The sequence below is a fragment of the Megalopta genalis genome, chromosome 8, assembly GCF_051020955.1.
Source record: "Megalopta genalis isolate 19385.01 chromosome 8, iyMegGena1_principal, whole genome shotgun sequence".
In the NCBI taxonomy this organism is placed as follows: Eukaryota; Metazoa; Arthropoda; class Insecta; order Hymenoptera; family Halictidae; genus Megalopta; species Megalopta genalis.
The window spans coordinates 21027006-21048517 of NC_135020.1; the positions used below are offsets into that span (position 1 = coordinate 21027006).

The 21512-nt window shown below is 38.2% G+C and overlaps 2 protein-coding genes across 2 annotated transcripts in view; one reads left to right on the forward strand and one right to left on the reverse strand.

The window, feature by feature from the left end:
* Positions 1-1022: 1022 nt before the first annotated feature.
* LOC117227350 (phospholipid-transporting ATPase IF) overlaps positions 1023-21512 on the forward strand; it is a 36635-nt gene continuing 16145 nt past the window's right edge. Inside the window, exon 1 of the mRNA XM_076524236.1 lies at positions 1023-1274. Coding sequence (XP_076380351.1) covers positions 1203-1274 — 72 coding nt within the window. The 5' untranslated portion in view covers positions 1023-1202. The remainder of the gene's footprint in view (positions 1275-21512) is intronic.
* Positions 1280-19740, reverse strand: LOC117227375 (2-oxoglutarate dehydrogenase complex component E1). The gene is made up of 13 exons (XM_033482555.2): positions 19453-19740; positions 17853-18063; positions 13030-13207; positions 12487-12602; positions 9159-9298; positions 8919-9064; positions 7999-8188; positions 7701-7922; positions 6121-6397; positions 3575-3660; positions 3109-3429; positions 1658-1942; positions 1280-1579 (listed from the first exon to the last, which is right to left on the reverse strand). The coding sequence occupies exons 1-13, from the start codon at positions 19612-19614 to the stop codon at positions 1379-1381; spliced, it is 2535 nt and encodes an 844-aa protein (XP_033338446.2). The 5' UTR covers positions 19615-19740; the 3' UTR covers positions 1280-1378.

Sequence of the window (21512 nt, forward strand, 5' to 3'; positions counted from 1 at the left end):
ATTTCAATAATTTTCTATTCAATTATAGTAGAGGTACTACAACAGTGGATCCTACACAGTATCGCGCTGCAGCTCCATCATTAGCTTTGATTGGCTCACGTAGAATCGAGTAGAATCGCTTGCTCAGTAACTAGGACTCGGTCAATACTGTACATTTTTTGTATGCAATGTTCCGAACGTAGAGAAAGATAGGCTGATGTTCGAAGCGTTCGGTCAACATTAAAGGACTCGTGCGAGCGCAGCTTTTAAAATTCAAAAATCAACTGTCTTTATTTTCGATTGTTAATCAATGAAACTTTTAGCATCGTTTTCGGTGCCACAAAGTATTAAATATTAACCGTAATTGTTTCACTTGTTTGCATTATCTATTTCATTTTTTTTTCTATAAAACCAAGTCAATTGCAAAAATTTTAATTTATTTCGTCAGAACATTTTTCTAAAGACGACTTGAAAAAATGTACTTGAAAGAGATTTTACTTACCTTATTCGGTAAGGAAAAATTCAATTTAGATTATGCCATAAAGAGAAATTGAATTTACCTTATTCAGTAAAAAAGAATTTTTAGTGCATGTAGGGTTGCTTTTGTCTCGACGTCGTCTACAAAATTCCACAAGAAATAAAATGTGATTCCATTTAAAATCGTGAAATAGTGTTTCTGCATTTTGTAAGGATTGTTGTACACAACATTAGTTTTCATACTGCCATTGAGATTACCAAAATTGCATTACATACTAAGAGTAATTTTCCAAGTAAAATTTAATAGTTTTAAGTAAAATTTTCCACACGATACCGAGTTGTTCTAACTAATTACTGATAATTTATTTCACACGAGACGTTATAGGATTACAAGCCAAATAGATTCCCATAGAAACGACATTAGCGCAAGTTATATTACGATGTTTACTTACGGTTATACAAGAAGCATTACGATTGCCCGTACCTTGACAAAATATCAAAGAGATAACTTTTGAACAATTAACTTACTATGCACTACTAACATGCACTACTCGCATACAGTCAAGAGTACGTTGTACGATCGCAATAGTCCCGATGTATCCTTGTGCACGTGTATGTAGACAACGCTGTCGATTAGCACCACCTTCACCTAGGAAGAGCTCAAGTTCAGTTCTATTTTGCACATCGTGCAGCTGTTCTCTCGTTATAGTAGCGGCGACAAATCAAAAATCGAACGGAACAATGCAATGTGGAATTCCTTAAGCAAAGGGATTTGTGCGCACTTTCATGCCGATTATCCTAAATACTTATATCTCTCGGTGAGTCAGATTTGAACACATTTATTCGCATTTCAACACTTCCGTTCGCCGTGGCGATACGAGATTCTTTAAAGCTTAAGCAATAAATTACTTGTGATACACAATCATTCAAGTCGCATTGCGGCAGTCAGCATATCTTTGTATTCGGTCGAGTAAATGATCTTGCTTCCTGTCGCTGGGGAGGAGGATGGTGACCGACCTGCGTAAGGCACGTCGTCCATACGAAGACCCAGAGCTAAGGCTATTCTGTTTCTCACGTAATCATAGTAGCCTTGATTTTTATGCTCCTCTTGCAACCATACGATCTAAGTGTACAATTCCATACCCATTCTCAAGTTGCACCAATCAAACTATGATAGCTGCGTACAACAGGGATCTTTTACCTTCGCTTTAGGATACTTGGAAACTTCTTCCTTGAGACGGTGATACGGAAACGGACAGAGTTGTTCGATACGAATGATCGCTATTTTGTCTTCCAGTTGTTTCCCCTGACGATCTGCAACCAGGTCATAAAACACCTTTCCACAGCAAAGCAATATCTTTTGTATTTTGCCTGGCTTCACGAAAGGGTCCGGCAGGACTGGCTGGAACGTGGTACCGGGTTCAATTTCTTCGAAAGACGACAGGGCCATCGGATGACGAAGAAGAGATTTCGGAGTCATGATAACCTGTTCGAATCGATTAGAGAATCAAAATTCTTGAGAACGGACTGAAACGTTTCAATTACTTTCTCAGTTCACGATTAATTCGACACGACTTTGCAGTTCTGCGCATTTTAGCCCTCCTACGAGCGTTCTATTGTCCGATAATACTACCGATAGTCATCGATAGATTTTGGAAACTATCGGAAACCATCGAATGTTCTCTACTTTCTATTGTATAACTAGATATGACTGGACATAATAATAATAATAATTGGGCGAAGTTGTATAATTTCAGAAAAAGAGCACGAGTTCTTAAATACATGTGTTTCTCCTCGTTCTTGAGACTGTCTAAAAAAATTCTAGACAGTCCACCGAAAATTCTTTTATAATGTAATTTAGTATAAATACGGTGGGTGTAGAGAGTATTCGTACCCCTTTTAAAACGTAATAACATTATTATAATTGAGCTAAGCGGCCTAAATTTGTTGAGGGTTAAAAAATTATTTATAAAAATTGCAATTTGTTGGCGTGATAAAAGATTGAAAAAATGATGTTTTTTTCAACTTTTTTATCAGAGGCTATAACAAAAATTTAAAAAGTGCATTTTATAGATCTCGGTAACTTGTATGCATGCTGAAAATTTCATCAAAATCGGTCGACGCATAGTCAAGTTGCAGTCATTAAAAGATCTAAAAATTATTTGCTTTTGGTTGAAATTCGTGAAAAACTGCGATTTTCGCGGTCTTTAATTGCTTACAATTCTTCATGTCAAGGTCAACCGATTTCTATGAAATTTTCAGCACACATACAACTTACCGAGATCTACAAAATGCATTTTTAAAATTCTTTTTCTAGGCTCAGATAAAAGAGTTGAAAAAACATCATATTTTCATTCTATTACCATTTCAACAAATTGCAATTTTTGAAAATAATTTTTTAGTCATAGACTAATCCCATTATCATCCAAAACAAATTCAGACCACTTGGCAAAATTATAAACAAGTTAAGCAGCCAAATTTCATTGACCTTGATCGAAGATAAAAATTTAATTTCCGTCCGCGTTTTGACGATTTCAATCTACTGTACGCCGCAACAAAGTGTAAACAACATTTTATCGTAGTACGTCTCTTGCTGTTTTTAACGTCTTTTATAGTCGCCCACAATAAGTGAATAATAACAATGTATCTAACCAGCGGCTTTCGGAACGGCATCAGTATCTGGCGCCGCAAAACGTGGCAGAGGTTCGCGGGCGTAGTTAAATTGCAAACGATCCAATTGATCTCGAATAGCTGTCTAGTCATAATCTCCTCGGGCGTCTCTCCTGGCGGAGCGCCTGGCTCCGTACCCGGTATGTACATGTAATCATCATCGCAGAGTTGAAGAAACCGTTCAGGCCTCGCGGACGAATGTTCCGGACCTTGACCTTCCATTCCATGGGGCAAGAGGAGAACCAATCCCACTTGTCTACCCCACTTCGTCTGCCCGGAACAGAGAAGCGTGTCCAGGGTAACCTAAATACATGCAAATCCGCAAATTAAATTTATTCGTATCGATATCACCATATCTGAGATCAAATTAAAGGATGATAAAGGCCAGATTCGATTATATCGAAACGATAAAATAAATCAAAATAAATCTTTTGAAAAACAAGTTTACCTGGCATGTGTTTGCGAAATCGCCGAACTGGCCTTCCCATATCGTCAAAGTGTTGTGATTGTAGGCCGAATATCCTAACTCGAATCCTATTTTCGAGATCAACGGTGATTAGGCTTGTTTTTCGTTAGGACACAGTAATTTTTCCCTAATTCGCGCTCCGACTGCGCACGAAAATGGACAATTTGGGAAAAAGAGATATGATTGTTCAAGCAAGTCGGGTGTACAGGTTGGCCTACTTGAGCGGAATCAGTCAGACGCCTCTATTGCTTATGACCGCAGGAAAATGCATTTTGCAATTGTGAGGCGCACCGAAATAATGGCATTACAAATGTATAAGTAAACACTAGGCTTACGGAGCACTAAAAGCCGGTATTTTATATTACTTTGTGAAAGTGACAATAATTCTGTAAAGATAGTATGTTTTGGTAACTATTCAATTTATTACTAAACAGTAACGCACACAAAATATGATACAAAAAGACAGTAAAGCAATATTCAATCATTCTCGTCATTGTACGCCGAAGCCGTAAATATTATATATATAATAATTATATATAAATATTATAATATAATATTTTCATTATTATAATATATTATTTTTATAATAATATTTTAATATATATATATTAATTATATTATAATATCGTATCGCGTGAATCATAATCGTGATCGTAATCGTAGCCGTGTTCGGGAATCGTAATCGTAATCGTAACCGTAATCGTATTCGGAAATTGCGTGTTGACGTTCGTCGCGTTCTCGTTTCGCTGGCCCCTGTGCCCTGCGAGCGCTGGTCAACCGTTACGAGTCTTCCTTCGAATTTGGCCGTCGATCGCCCTAGCAACGTCGCGATGTTTACGTCGCGACGCTCACGTATGCACGCACACGTACGTCGCGTGAGATGACGCACAGGAGCCGCGAGCACGAGTCGGTATTGCGGATTTCGGAAGCCGCTCCGAAATCGTAACGTGTTCGTCAATCTTCGGCTTCTACAATACAGTAATTTCTCTCTAATTCGCGATACGATTATTCGAGCCTTGCGGCTAGTTTTGCTAATTATTGACAATCGGTAACTATAAAAACGAATCCGCAAGGCTCGAATAATCGCATCAGCTCTTCCCAAATTGCCCATTTTTGTGCGCATTCTGAGCGCAAATTACGAAGAAATTACTGTATATATATATATCATTGCGCTATAAGATTTCCTGCGTGTCCCTTTCTCGCCGCGCTCTCCATCACTATACAATCTACGCATTATATTTTCTATATCTTGTTCTACCGTGACCGTAGTCAATTGTGCCCATAATTATGAAAGTGGTCTAAGTCATATATTTCTTGTTTCGAGATATTTAATGAATCGCATTTGAATAAATTAAAAAATATTTTTACACTATGCGACATTTTAATTTATAATTTTATTAGTCTTGATTAATGGAAATTTATTATAGATATGAAATTTTGTGTGAATTTCATAGGAAAATGTTGTTTTTAAAGCTTGAATTGACTTAGACCATTTTCAAAATTAACTGAATGTCCTGTAATTGACTTAAAGTAATAAAAAATTGTGATCTTTATTTGAGCCGTTTATTTTGAAAGCGGTGTAAGTCCAATGTCATCGAAAGAAATTGTAAGTGGTGTTGCGTGGGGTATTTAGACAATACAAGCTCAGATTCGGCATTTTGAATTTCTTTAAAAAAAAGAACTTATACCACTTTCAAAATAAACGGTCCATTTGAAACAACAACTTTAACGAAATAATTCATAAACATTTATTAATCATTTTTAAAAAGTAATCCATTTTTATCATAATTTCGAGTTTTTAAGATTTTTAAAATGTTCCTGAAAAACTGGAGGGGTGTATGGTAGTAAACACATAAGATCTTTATGTTTTTCTTCCGTTAGTGGTCTAGTGGTGTTGTATAATGGAAGTAATTAAATATTTTCGTATATTTTTGGTCTTCCTCTTTTAGGTGAAAGATCCAAAACTTGAAATTCAGAATCATCTAAAGAAGTCTTATAAAACATTTTATAAGGTTCATTTTTCAAGAATCTCATCCATTGAATTTTTAGCCAAGAGACAGATTCGCCCGCGGTATTTTTTACTCTCCTTGTTATTGATTTTTCAAGTGATTTCGTTGAAATAAAATCCGGCTGCGACATTCGTTTGATCGAAAATGTATTTCTTTTTCTACAATTTTCGATCAATTCATAGTAATGTTGACTTAGACCACTTTCATAATTAACACTAAATGAATTCCGTATAACGTTGTAATTACAACTACTATCTAAAGGTTCATTTTTGACGATGTCGTAAAAATTACACTGAATAAATTTAGTTTAAAATCATGTCGTGTGAAATAAGTGATAAATTCATTTTTTTTTTAATTTTGACTTAGACCACTTTCATAATTATGGGCACAATTCACTGCGAAGTGACAGTAACCGGTGATCTGGTGAAGGAAGTCTTCCCAAATTGTCCATTTTTGTGCGCAATCTAAGCGCGAATTAGGGAGAAATTACCGTATATACCATTGCGTTGCAAGACTCACCGCAAACACCGTACTCCGACAAAGACGAGTTCGAGACGGTGTACAACGCTTGTCCAGGAAATACGTCATGGAGGAGATTTTTATAAAGCTTGTCCTTGTTCTGGTCGTGAATTATGTGCTGGCGATGAGAGAATGTGCCTCGCTCGACATCCTCGCCGGACAATCTCACGTGATGGCCCTCTTTTAGCAAACTGAGAAACGCGAGATTCTCGCCCATCGCCCAGTCTGCTTTACGAGATTCCATTAACTGCGCCCTCTTGTCCATTACCCTTAACACCTGCACGAGAATTCATACGAACTGTTCTTTGTCAGAGCTTTCGCACGTGAACCGGTGCGTATAGTGGTATAGTGAATTTACACGAGTTTTCTCGTTTTTAGATGTATTATGGAAAGGAAAGTTGCCAAATATGGAATGTCGTGGCGATCTTAAAAATCAAATGGAATTAATAAAAGAATTTTTATCGACATTCGATAACTTTACACTTGGGCTCGGAGTAGTTCTAAATTTCTAACATTATGAACATTTGTCGATATCGAAGTAACTTCAAAAAATGATAAAATGCATCAAATGTGGTATTGTTAACTAAACATAGAACACTGATAATAGGTAAAATATTTTCATAAAAAACAAACAAAGGATTCCATTTTCTTGTTTTGAATACACAATTGAATTCAAGTTTTATTGAAAAAATAATTACTTTCTTGAGAAACAAAAAATAATATTTTTTCTTGTTTTAATTAAATACTTTGCTTATAATATCGTGTAGAGAATATTTAGAGAATATTTAATTAGAATTGGCACTCATATCCATGGTTCAAAATCGGACGATTTTTGTGGCTTCGGCCATTTTTGCTTAGTCTCATTAAATGTATTCCGTACGGTTAAATTTACATGCTGGCTCCCGAGTCGATGTAAATTTAAACCCTCGGCATACCTTTTCTTCACAGTTACAATAATTAGAAGTTTTTCAATCGTAATAATTTCTTAGAAGTAAAAGAAAATTTATAGAGTTCATATTTCTAGTTTATAATTTATAACTGCTTGTAAATCAAGTATCGCTTGTAAAGCACTCAACGAATTACTAGATAATTTTTTTATCGATGAGTGTGTATTGACGTACCTGGCTTGTGATAGTGATCTAATAATAAGTCGAAACAAAAGTCTCTCTGCACATTTGTCATCCACATTTAAGCATGCAAGTAAATGCACACAATACGTAGGGTAGGATTAAAAATGTATAGAAAAAGAAGAGTTTTATACATAAATTGATGATGTACATTTTTTTATTATGTTTACCTATCAACGTGTAAGATTCAGAGAGAGATATCAATTTATACATCAAACATTTTTTTTCTATACGTTTTCGATCTGAGAGCACGAAAATTGCGACAGGAACGAAAATTGGGACAGAGACACGGAAATTAGGATATCTACCCTACGTATTATGTGCATTTACTTTCATGCTTAAATATAGATGACAAGTGAGCTCAGGCTCATCAATACACACTCATCGATAACGTTCCAAGAAGATTTTGCGATAAGGTCTAGAATACCAATAGCTAAGTCACTGTTGACGTACTTGAGGATGAACCTCAATGTCTTTCGGAGGTGTGGATATGTGCTTGCAGATCGTCATGATCGTTTCCGAGTCGATGCCAGTCGGCGGAATTCCGAGCTTGGGGCTTTGATTCGCGAAAAAATCGGTCCACGGTACATCGTGCCAATCACTCAGGTTCATCGAGTCGATTGTCTGCGCCTTGGTGAACTCCGTCTCGCAATAGTCCCAGTACTTTTGTATCTCCTGTGAAACCGTGAACGATCCTGCAGGATCTGGTTACGTACATAACAATGAAATCCGGCCATGTTCGAGAACTCACTTCTTGGGCGTACGGCTCGGTGATCACCCCGTCTTTGAACAACTTGTCGGTGTAAACGGTGAGCACGTTCGGATGTTCCTTGATCCGTTTGTACATCAACGGCTGAGTGAGCATCGGCTCGTCCAGTTCATTGTGGCCAAACCTTCGGTAGCCGACCACGTCTACGACCACGTCGTTGTGAAATTGGGCTCTGTTTCATTTTCGTGAAAGAAAAGAGACCTCGTTACACGAGACTTTCGATGGTATAAATTCAAACGAAACTATTTATCCAAACTAACAGCACTTGACATACAAGGAAACATATCCAGGTTACGCGAGTCGGTCTTAATGCAACTTACCGCATATAAACATTATCTTGCATATTTTTTATCTTGAATTCTTAGGACAGTACAATCGTACAATAATGAAAAATGCCTTATTTCGTTCATTGAAATAAAATCATATTTATATCGAAAAGTATTCAGAAGCGTTTCCTTCTACAAAACAAACCCGAATACAATAATTTCTCTAATTCGCGTTCCGATTGCGCAAAAAATGGACAATTTAGGAAGAACAGTTGCGATTATTCGAGCCTTGCGGCTCGTTTCTGTAGTTATCGATTGTCAACAACTATAAAAAATCGTCAATGATCGTATCTCCTCTTCTCAAATTGTCCATTTTTGTGCGCAATCTCAGCGCGAATTAGGGAGAAATTACTGTACCTTCTTTCGCAAGAGTTGCAAGAATGTACAGTTTATTGTGCACAACTGTTAATTTCCGGAAATCGATAAAATCTAAGAACGCAAATAACTTTTACCGAAATTTGTTCACGCGACTGAATTTTCCATTGTGAGACGCACAATTTTAAAATGTTAGATAGATACTGGAGAAACATTCGACTAAGCGGCGAGTCGGAAGGATCATATTTACAACGTAAGTACCTGTACTCGCCAGCAACTTTGCTGCAGTAAGTGACCAAGTCAGGATCATCGCCGTGTATATGGAATATAGGCGCATTAATGACGCGCGCGACGTCGGTACAGTGTTCACTGGATCGAGAATATCTCGGATCAGTAGTAAAACCAATCTATAACGCGACCAAGAAATCAGAGTTTGTTTCGTGAGTGCCAATACCTTAATTATGACTCCACGTCCTGTCGCGACGCGTTCAATGTTGTTACCTGATTGTTAATAACAACGTGAATCACGCCGCCGGTCGTATATTCGGGTAGATTAGTCAGATGCATGGTTTCGTAAACGATACCTTGCCCAGAGAAAGCGGCATCGCCGTGTACCAATATAGCCATCGACTTCCTACCACCTGAAAGCAATCGCAGTTTTAATTCTGAACAACCTTCGGACGTTTACATTACCGTCGACGTTTCATTATCCTACCGTGTCCATTGTTGTATTTCAACCGTGGGAATTAGAAAGGTTCCGAAAATAACGGTTTCAAACTGTGTATTATGCTTATATTGATTCTATCTGAAACGTTGTCGAAAACTGGCAAAGTTTCTTCGCTGTTATAAGGTACAGTAGCGGAAGAAAGAATAAAACGAAGAAGAAAGAAATTGGTAAAATACACTGTTATTGCAAAACTTCTGTAAAACGACATTTTTCGAATTTTGGTACTCGGTGTCCATCTGAGAGTAAAACTCTCGACAGTTGCTCTATAGGGTAAATGTGGGTATTACTGCGACGCCCCAAATACTGCAGTATTTTATAAAAGTAATAAAATCTAACATTTTATAGTGCATAATCTTCTAGAAATTAATCTTATAATCTTTTGTATGTTTAACACGTTCCGTGCCGAGCTTTTTTTACTCGAATCTTCACACTTTGATATTTTACTAAAACTTGATGTATTACGTGCAATTATTAATTCTCGTACACGTAACAACGTAACAAAAACTTATCAACGCCCATTCTTGCGGTGGAAATTGATTCTTCGGTTCTAAATTTCTTGTAAACAATTTGTTCAGTTCACTAAGTAAACATGCAAGCGTGTACCATCGATGGTACACGTGGCACGGAACGTGTTAATATTGATAATTTATGGCATACAAGTAACAGTGTTTTTTCACGTTTTCCCGGTGAGATCGAACAGTGAAACTGTTAGATCTACGGAGGTCGTAAGTCTCCGATTCAATCATGTATGACACAGAGTCTGCGTGATTCCCTATGACTCTTTCGAGTGATACGGATGGTAGGTTGATAGAGAATGGTTTTAACACTGGCTGATACCAATAACACTATATTTTAACACAACATAACAATTTTTAACGCTAGGGTATAGAATGAATTGAGTTGATGGTGAGACCGACCGTTCGTTGTCTGTTTTGCCTTTTAAGAAGATTCGTTAGAGGTGTGAAATTTTTACTGAGACACTCGGATTGGATATTTTCTCAAGTTTTCCGGATCTAGAAAGAGAAGCGGTCGTTTTGAGTGATTGATCAGAAAATTGTAAGCAAGGGAAAAGGTGACCGCGCCGAACTAACAGTCGCTTGCAGGTATGAATCGTACCTCTGCGAGTGAATCTCGCGAAGAATCCGCGTGTCTCGAAGGTAATAAGGCTGGGGAAAAGGATATTGCCTTGGGTAATTGGTGTTGTGCAGAAGGTAAAGAGACGGTGAGAGAATTTTGGCGACCAGATGTAGGCAGCGTTGAAGGAAATATTACAGGCAGGAAATAACGGCTTTTCGGATAATTAAGTACTATTGCAGTACAGATGGGGTCGTTTGGTAATTTTCGGAATCTATTGTATGGTAAGGACGGTGTTGGGTCGAGAGCGGTCGAGCCGCGTATACTTTATTATTATACTATAGATAGCTTCTATATACGTTTAACGTCGAGTCTTATGAAACTCTTACGACTCGTAATGGCAGCTATGAACGCTGATTCGAAAGCCATTTATATTTTAATATAATATTTATTATTATTATATAAATTATTATATAAATAATATTAATTATTATATTTTAATATATAATGAACTATTCGTTTTAGCGTTGTCTTTAGATAAAGTAATCATTACTTTGATGAAAAATCGTCGTACACTACCCCGCTATCATCTATCCTCAGATATTATTTACTAACACAGTATATTGGCGCATACTTTTTTACTGCGTGTGCACATTACTGCGGTGCTTTATCGAACTGCGTGCCTTAACCTATACACCTATACTTGATCGTAGAATACCTATATATACCTAATTTGTAAAGTGCTACAATGAGAATATCTTGATTCTAGGAATTGTAGTTGTGTGTGTACATTTGAAAGAAAATGGTTTATGTCAACCTTGACATGCGTAGTAATCGGAATGTCCGCAGTATTTGGCTTGTAGTAATAGAAACATAACCGCAGTAATATATGCATTTGTGCTTTCAGAGATCAAATATTTTAAGAAAAATAAATATTCAAGTTAAAGAATAATAGGTATAGCTCAAGTTGTCAAGTTGTTGGCGTTAAAGGTCTTATTTTCTCTGTCAAAGTTCGCCTTCATTGAGAAATACGCAGTAATACCTACACTTATCCCAGCAAGGCCAAGCATGGCCAAAGCGTCGACCGCATAACTATTCCTAGTCGCCCGCCTGTCTGATATTATCTATGTTTATTCGAAATTTAAATTTATTTTTGGTTTTAAATTACTACTTTTCTTATGATCACTTAACACATACGATATTGGTGGATTGCCGCCTATAATTTAAAATATAGGTCGCCCGTAGTGATCAAAAGTTTGTCCACCCCTGCTGTATAGTTTCGTATATGCAGGGCCCGCCAGGCCCCTTACCCTTCCCCGCATCTCGCCCAGCTATGCAGCGGATTTTCGAGACTCGAGTTAATAATCGAGATAATAATCGAATCTTTTAACAGCTCAAATCTTAAACCGTTATCACGGCTTTATTTCTCTCCCCACACACGATTGCTCTTACAGCTATGAGGCTTTTTAGTGCTCCATCACAATTTCAAGAATCGAAACCGACATAATAACTGCTTTCAACTCATAGTTTCAACATTTAATTTTGTCATCCATAGCCCTATAATAATGAAATTACTAAAGGAATGCAAATAACAATAAAGTTTTACTAACATTCACATATTCGATATAAATTATTCACATCTTGTTCTAACAAATGTATTCTCTTGCTATTTTTGATGACATTGACTGCTCTATAATTTCAGCGTTTGAGCTTTTAGTTTTGCGACTCTCTACGTAATCTATGAGCTTCTAAGTTAACCAATAGCGTTTGTCAAGTAAAATCCAATGTATATTACGAGAAGATATTACGAACAATATTTTGCATAACTTTCTGCAGCACAATACTTTTGCATTTGAAATCTCCTCGAGCCCGTAAGCCTAGTTGAAGATGCAACGACAGCGTTTCAACGAAAATGAAACTACAGCTTTTGCGTCAGTAGCATAATCGACATAATTGGCATAATTGATGGCATGCATTGAGTTAGTTAATAGCAGCGAAAGTGTTAGCAACGGAATACCGCATACATACGTCTGGCGTCGCTTTTCTCGACTTGTTCAGCTCGAACACGACCGACCACTACAGGATCGATTGCCTCCAAGTGCGAAGGATTCGCCATTACGGCGACCATCACTTTCTTCTTGGTCCTGCAAAAGTTGAATACAGTATTCTCTTCGTAACTGAGTAACTTCGGGTCCGCAGAGTTCCCGTTATAAAAGAGGTATTACATTCTTCGTGGTGTTCCAAACGTAGAAAAGAGTAGAGATAAAAAAATATAAATGGACTGAGATTCGAGACGTTCGGAGATAAGAATTCTTCATTTTTGGTTTTTCGTCAATGAGACTATTGGCAATGGGTTTAACATTAAACGAACACTGGCGCTTTTTTATTATTTATTTTATCATTTGAAGAAGGCCTTTACCCAAATCTGTAGCAACTACCTACTTTGGAATCTTGGAAGTCTTCCAAGAGGAATTCCTTCGGTGGTGAGGATGCAATTTAGCCAGTTATGATAGAGATCTGTTTGTGAGCTACGGCGAGAATACGCAGACTCGCAACTCTAGAAACTCTCACCTTTCTAACAATTTCTCCGCGTGCATACCCAAGTGGTATTTAACGTCGCCAGAACCGAAACCTTCCAGAGCAATCGGGTTGAACTGCGTTAGCAATTGGTGTAATGGTTTCGAGCAAACGTTGACCAAGGTGTTCAAGCGACCACGGTGAGCCATGCCTATCACCACGGATTCTACTCCTACGAAAACGTTTCGTTTTCATTTTAACGCATTTTATGTGACATAGTGTGATCTGTCCAATGAATGATCACCCTGCAGTGAGTGAACATTTCCGGTATTTACAAGGGTGTCCCAAAATTATTATACCAACCGAAAATGAGGGGTTTCTGAGGTCATTTGAAGGATCTTTTTCCTTAGGGAAAATGCAATCCGCGGCTTAATGACAACCAATGAGAAGCGAGCTCGACAGCTGCAAGGTGGTCGAGCGACCGTGCGGAACGGGCTTCGACTGCGGGGTGCGACGGAAGGAGGGGGGGGGGCTACGCTCAGGTTTCGGGCCGCATTCGGAGGAATGAACAACTCACAGAGCGTGAATTTTCCAAACTTTTGTTTCTACATGACAGTGACAATTTTAAGAAAAACGTTGCTCATCCTTATTTTAGAATGTCCGAAGAATATTTACTAATTTTTCGAGCCCGAAATAGTAAGCAGCTTAACCGTGACAGCCGCTTTAATTATTAATTGAGCTGTTTACAGCGACGATTAACAATAAGTTAATTAGGCAAAAAATATCTTTGCTTCAATAATTCCGTATCCAAACAGAATTCAACGAACGATTCGCAAAGCTAATTTAATAATAAATAATCGCGTTAATGGACATGTAGGATACTTTTGTTTAAAAATTGTAAAGAATATCATTAATAGTAAACTCAACTACTTAGTGACAGCCGCTTTAATTATTAATTGAGCTGTTTACAGCGACGATTAACAATAAGTTAATTAGGCAAAAAATATCTTTGCTTCAATAATTCCGTATCCAAACAGAATTCAACGAACGATTCGCAAAGCTAATTTAATAATAAATAATCGCGTTAAAGGACATGAAGGATTCGTTTGTTTCAGAATTGTAAAGAATACCACTAATAGTAAGCTCAACTGTTTAGTTGCGGATGCACTTGCTGCACGGAAATGTGGGACGGGATTTACGATGTCGGTACGCTGACCGTGCACATTGTTCAGCTGATGCCAGGTCGATGGCTGTACCGCACAAGAGATACGGTATACGACCTCAGATATAAACGGTATAGTCAACGCGGAGTTCACTTTCACTGCACTGTGTACGCAGGTATCCGTATGCACCTGGAAAGCCTGTTGAAGAATTTGACAACTTTTACCTGGTGAAACATCTGCCCTGGGCCAATATTGTTAACGAAAAGTCCCTTGTTGGACAAATGGGTAAATTTCGTTGGACGTACGGCAAAACTTTTCCCTGCGTTCCGTTAAGTCGGAAATTGCACATCAAGCAGGTAAACTAAAGATATTTTATAAGAAATAACAAATATTGGCTACTGCAAGAGAATAATGATCAAAAACATCGAAGTCGACACTGTACTGCGCGGAAAGAACAAAAATGACATCGATGTACAGTAAATTCTCCCCAATTGACACTCAGATTGTGCACAAAAACGGACAATTTGGGAAAAGGAGAAACGATTATTCGAGCCTTACGGCTCGTTTTTATAGCTGTTGACAATCGGTAATTATAAAAACGAGCCGCAAGGCTGGAATAATCGTATCACCTCTCCTCAAATTGTCAATTTTTGTGCGGAATCTGAGCGATAATTAGGGAGAACTTACTGTACATACTGGATTGACTTCCACAGTCGCCGGATACAAATCCAATAGAAAATGTTCGGGCAATCATGAAGTATACATCACAAAGAATTTGTATATTTTTTCCAAAGTTTTGCCGTACACGCTCTTGTCAAACAGACTGTACCGTCCAACGAAATTCATTGTGCGAGGCACGCCACACTATCCGACATGGTTTTTGATTTCCTATAACCACTATGAAAAATTCTTGTAGAGCTTGATCCCTCGAACAAAGAATCCTAATACCGAATTGCTCCATCACCCTCAGTTTTCGAAGAAAACGTGCTTTTGTAAGAACCCAGAATTTTCGACAGAAATAAGGTATTGCATGAACAGTAAATTCGATAGAAAGTTCTAATCGGTCTTAAAAGATAGAGAAGAGTTTTCCGAATATAGTGGTATACAATTTATTAATTGTGCTTTTGGTCCTAAATAACTATAAATTAATGTCAAAGTCAAAACAAAAAAAATTTTTGTATTTTTACGAAAAATTCTTTATCCAGCACGAAAACTCTAACCAGGATCCGATTCTGTAGAAATTTGTGAAGAACAAATCTTTTAAATTGGATTGCATTTCTTATTGATTTTTTCCGTATTCTATCAATATCAGTATCACAAATTTCGTCAGATGCATTGACAAATTATATTTACACGTGTCTTATATATGACTGTCTATCATCATAAAGTGTATTGGGACGTACAAGTTGCGACCAAAAAAAATGCATACTATAAACAAATCATACAATCGTATAAAATACAGATATAAAACGACATTGATCATAAATAAATAATAATTTTTAAGATGTTAAACTTCTTGGAACATATTGTTAAAAAATAGAGGTATGGATTTACACAAAGTGGGTGCCCCATTGGATCCTTACATCGGTGTTGATTACGCATAGCTTCGGCCCTGCCGAGCCGAGAGAAGAGAGGCAGCAGGGCATATGACGGCAAAACGTCGTGCACGCTTTGCTGAAAATTATTTTCTCGATCTGCTCGAAATATAAATCGTTCTGACACTTCTATTGAACCGTTTCTTCTTCAGAAATGTGTCTACAGAATCGGATCCTGGGCGGAGTTTCCATGCTATATATCTGATATACAAGGGACTTTTCGCCTACGATTTCAGCCCGAGTTTCACCAGGTAAAAGTTGCAAAAATTCTTTGACAAGGTTTCCAGAGGCATGTGGAGAAATCTGTACACACAATGCTATGAAAGTGAACTCCACGTTGACATCGTGAATCCCGTTCCACATTTCCGTGCAGCAAATGCAGCCTCAACTAAATAGTTGAGTTTACTATTAATGATATTCTTTACAATTTTGAAACAAACGAATCCTACATGTCCATTAACGCGATTATTTATTATTAAATTAGCTTTGCGAATCGTTCGTTGAATTCTGTTTGGATACGGAATTATTGAAGCAAAGATATTTTTTGCCTAATTAAGTTATTGTTAATCGTCGCTGTAAACAGCTCAATTAATAATTAAAGCGGCTGTCACTAAATAGTTGAGTTTACTATTAATGATATTCTTTACAATTTTGAAACAAACGAATCCTACATGTCCATTAACGCGATTATTTATTATTAAATTAGCTTTGCGAATCGTTCGTTGAATTCTGTTTGGATACGGAATTATTGAAGCAAAGATATTTTTTGCCTAATTAACTTATTGTTAATCATCGCTGTAAACAGCTCAATTAATAATTAAAGCGGCTGTCACTAAATAGTTGAGTTTGCTATTAATGATATTCTTTACAATTTTGAAACAAACGAATCCTACATGTCCATTAACGCGATTATTTATTATTAAATTAGCTTTGCGAATCGTTCGTTGAATTCTGTTTGGATACGGAATTATTGAAGCAAAGATATTTTTTGCCTAATTAACTTATTGTTAATCGTCGCTGTAAACAGCTCAATTAATAATTAAAGCGGCTGTCACGGTTAAGCTGCTTACTATTTCGGGTTCGAAAAATTAATAAATATTCTTCGGACATTCTAAAATAAGAGGATGAACAGTGTTTTTCTTAAAATTGTCACTCTGTCATGTAGAAACAAAAGTTTGGAAAATTCACGCTCTTTGAGTTGCTCATTCCTCCGAACAAGGCCCGAAGCCTGAGCGTAGCCCCCTCCTCCCGTCGCACCTTGCAGTCAAAGACCGTTCCGCTTGCTCCCTCGACTACCCGAGCTCGCTTCTCATTCATCACTGTTGTTCGTTAACACGTTGAATGCCACGCCGGTTTTACAGAAATTGTCCGTGGCGCCACGATGAATTTTCTTTTATGTGATACATATAATGTTGAAATATTATCTGCAATAGATAAGTTACAGTGTATAACCATGTTTGACATGTTAATTGCGACAGGGGTCACTGTTTGAATTGACGATGGTAATAATACAAAATTTTAGATATTGACATTTGTTTGAAATTATATATATTTGTATCAATTTGGGCGCGCCGGTCACCGCTGGCCCCCATGACGTCACCGCCAAGTTAAGTGCCGGCCACCGGTAACCTCCGTGGCATTCAACGTGTTAATAACTGTCAAACAGAGCCACGGATTTCATTTTCGCTAAGGAAAGTTACTTCAAATGACCTCGGGAAATCCCTCATTACCTGCTTATACAATAATTTTGGGATACTCATGAAAATGTATTGTAGCATTTCCACATTAAAATTTATACAGTTGCGGATGTCTCGCAATTCCTGTTTTGTAAAAATTTATTTTGTTTAACGTATTTTTCAATAAAGCTTATACTGCACTTTCCAAAAATGTTAGAATTGTGTTCAAGGTTGTATGATCTCACTAGTTACAAGATTAAATGACAATCATTATAACAAACATGGAGCTCACACACTGAACAGGTCACCCTGTGTAAATACATGCAATCAGCAGAATCCATACCGGAGATTTGTCTTATCTCAAGTTTCAAATGGAAACATTCAATCGGAGCATTTACCACAGTTCCGTTTCATTATGAACGAACCGTGTTTTCCATGTTTACCTTTTTCGGCTGACGTTTCTATACACTCAATCATCGATGGAATGAATGAGTCGCAGCCTTCAAGGCCGAACCTCTTTTCCGTAGGGTACTTCTTAGCCAAAAATCCTTCGAACGTCACCGCCCTCATGATATTCAACCAAATTAATTTTCTGTGCTCCGCCGGAAGCTCCCAAGCACCTGGCACCTCGAATTTATGCCTCAACCATTCCAGCTAGAAAATATTTAGTGTCTAGAAATTGAGAAGTTTTAATATAATTTATATTAATTTAATTTTCTACTCAGTCATATTAAAATTGCAGCGTTTCGCAACTTCCATATAAAAATGTTGACCTGCTTAGATCGTATATAAACGGATAAGTACAACCTTGTTTCAAAAAATTAAATGATAAAGGTAGCATCTCTTGCTTGCTGATTATTTTAAGGTTTCAGATTTTCAGTACTTTTTTTACTGTATTCTCCCCACTAGTCCAATTTCGGGTCTACGAATTCCAGTTATGGTATAGGTGCTACATTCTTTGCGGTGTGCCAAACGTAGAGTAGGATAACGATTGAAAAAAGAGGGACTGGAAGATGAGGCGTTCGGCAAACATTAAAGAACTAGTGCAGGCTTAGTTTATTAAATTAAAAAAATCAATATTCCTTATTTTAGGTTCTCCGTCAGTAAACAATTACCATCGCATTCGTCTTGTGTTTCTTATTAAAATCACACCAAACACGATATAACTACGATTATAATTACGCGTGTATTAAGTTGAAGTCCGAAACCATAATCGCTTGTTAAACAAGTAATTATAATTGTAATAATATCGTGATCGGTGTCAGATGATTCAGATGAACGAAATGAATACGATAGTAAAAGTTTGATGAAAAAGGAACCAAGATTAGAAAAGTTGTAATCTTTTGCTTCGCTTCTGGTAGTGTGAAGAGGGACATCATTTTGACAGTTATGGTAAAGATCTTTTCTAACAGTTTATGGAGAGAATACTGTATTTCGAAAACGTTTAAGTGTTGGTCCAGAAATTGTAACATATACATTGTTGTACCATACCTATACCATAACATATTTGAGACGCATCGAAATTCGTGCTCCATATGTACCGGCCTCTCCTCGTAAGGACTATTCAATGTTGTTGAATAGATGTAGTTGATGTAGCATATATGCGATTGAGGTATAAAGAACTACAGTGTGTCCTAAAATTATTGTACAAGCAAGAAACGAGGGATTCCGGAGGTCATTTGAAGTAACTTTTTCCTTAGCGAAAATGCAATCAGCGATTTCGTTTACGAATTATTAGCGAAAAACAGTGGCCAATGAGAGGCGAGATTAGCCGACGCGAAGCGGCTGCGCCAACGAGCGCACGAAGCCCAGTTCCGCTCATTTGGCTCGGCCGCTTCGCGTCGCTCGCCGAGCTCGCCTCTCATTGGTCACTGTTTTTCGTTAATAACTCGTTAACGATGCCTCGGAGAAAATTTTTGTAAAGGAAAAAGTTACTTCAAATGAGCTCACAGGAATACCATACCATACCATTCCCGGAAATACCATAATTTTGGGACATCCTGTACATAGATGCATACTCTATCAAATTGCACGAACACCTACCACCCTGAGATCGTGGATATAAGTGTACTCGAGACCCAAGTGTCCGCAGTAAACCTGATTCAATCTGACCAGTATTTCACGCAAAGAGAGATTCCGTCTGGGACCGCCGATCACGGTGAAGGGCGCGAGCGGGAACTCTCTGTCCATATCAGCTTCGGTCATGCCCTGGAGATGTTTCCGCACAACAATAGCTGGCGGTAAATTGGACGTGCCCTGAAGCTTATAGGACTCCGAGTTTTGTATACGCAGAGGATCGATGTCGGCGATCAGGTGGCCTCGTGTCTTGAACAAAACGACTATGGATCAATATCACCTAATCGAACCAAAGCGGACAGGCGTTTCGCCCGAAACCGAATGCGCGATAAGTACTTGATAAGCTCTAATCGTGGCGTTGATATCCAACGCTCCGTTGATGAACCTCTCGCCCTGTATTTCGCTGTCCGATTTCGTTCTCGCGCTTTGCTGAGGAAACCCGCCGCCTGAGAACAAGACAATGGACAACCGTTCGGTTGATCTGTATCGTTACGAACGCAGTAGAAGATGCAAAAGCATCGTTAACCTGACGGTGGCGCTGCCAAATTCGACGGTGCAACTGCGAGCGTTGACGACACGCGCCAAGATGACTGCTTGTCAACCGGAGTATTTGGATTATTTTCATATACAAATCGGAAAAATGGTTCCCACGAGGGACTCACGGACGTTGGATTCTTCTGCCACAGCTGGTGAATGTGCTCCAAGTATTGGCTGTTGTTCATGATGAGCAGCGACTCGTATTTTCGGTTGTCGTCGTGTTTGAATCGCGCATTGAACGTCCCGAGGCATTTGCATCGCGAGAATGGCGGAACTTGCGGTCGCCTGTACCCATCTGTGCAGCGGCGACACAGATGCTGTATAAGACATCTTGATCGTAGGCTCGCGTACATCTCTCCATTTGCTTTTACGCTGGGCCGTAACGTCGCATCGAGTAAATGTCCCAATGCACCAGCAATTTCGAATACGTTGTACGCATCTGTCGAGCTCGAACGGTGCAAGGACTCATGCTGGCATGACACTTGACGGTTCGAAAGGTTCCGTTTGCAACGAGCTTCGGACGATTGTCTGATACTACCCGGCGTCGTTTAACGACGAGCGACGCGTACGCGTCGATTTCGATTGCGGAAAATGAGACGAGCGAATCGATACATACCGGGGCAACTTTCTTCTCGAAAGTTTTCTCGAACAACGTTTCACGATGGAAAAATCGGTAGCTTAGCACTAGGGGATAAGGTTATCCAAATGGAGAAGATTGTCCAAGAAGGCGAGCCGGAGATCGTCGAGGACGACCTACCCGAGTTCGATCACATCACGCAAGCCTTGGACGATTTGATCAATCTTCCCTACATAATTCCTCGAGAGGATATCAAGACGATGTGGGCGAGACTGATGCGATTCATTAGGAAAACCATCCTCAAGTCGAATCGTCTGTTTCGCTTACCGATCCTACTGCGAACCGAACACATTTACACCTACGTGATACTTTTTTGGGAAGCAAGTTTGTAATAAAAAACCTTCCACGCCTTTAGTTATTTCTAATAGAGTGTAAGCAAAGCTGCAGAAAATTCATTTTGCCCAAGGTCAGACGGTTTACACTATCGACGCGTCCGGATGTAAGCTTACGTTGTTCATTATCGTTGACAAGGTAAGATCTCGAAGTGATAAACGCCGATTTTTATGTAACTTTGGGAAAGTTTTTAGGAAAATGTTGGGCAAGTAGCTTTTTATCGACCCTCGTTCAGCATCGAAGGGGGAAAACAGCCCCCAAAGTTGGGGGTCGGAACCATACTTGGACGAATATCCGAAATTATCAGAGCTAGAAGGGTGGTTCAAATTCTAATGTTATGTATCTCTATATCTCAATTTGTTTAAGAAGTATATTAAAAGGTGACATCTTTTGGTCAATTATTTATTATTATATTTATATTTATTATTTTATTTTCTTGAATATTTGTTCGTAAGAAGTGTGTGCATGTCGAAATACAACACATATGAATGAATTAGAATTTTGATTTCTGCAATTTAGG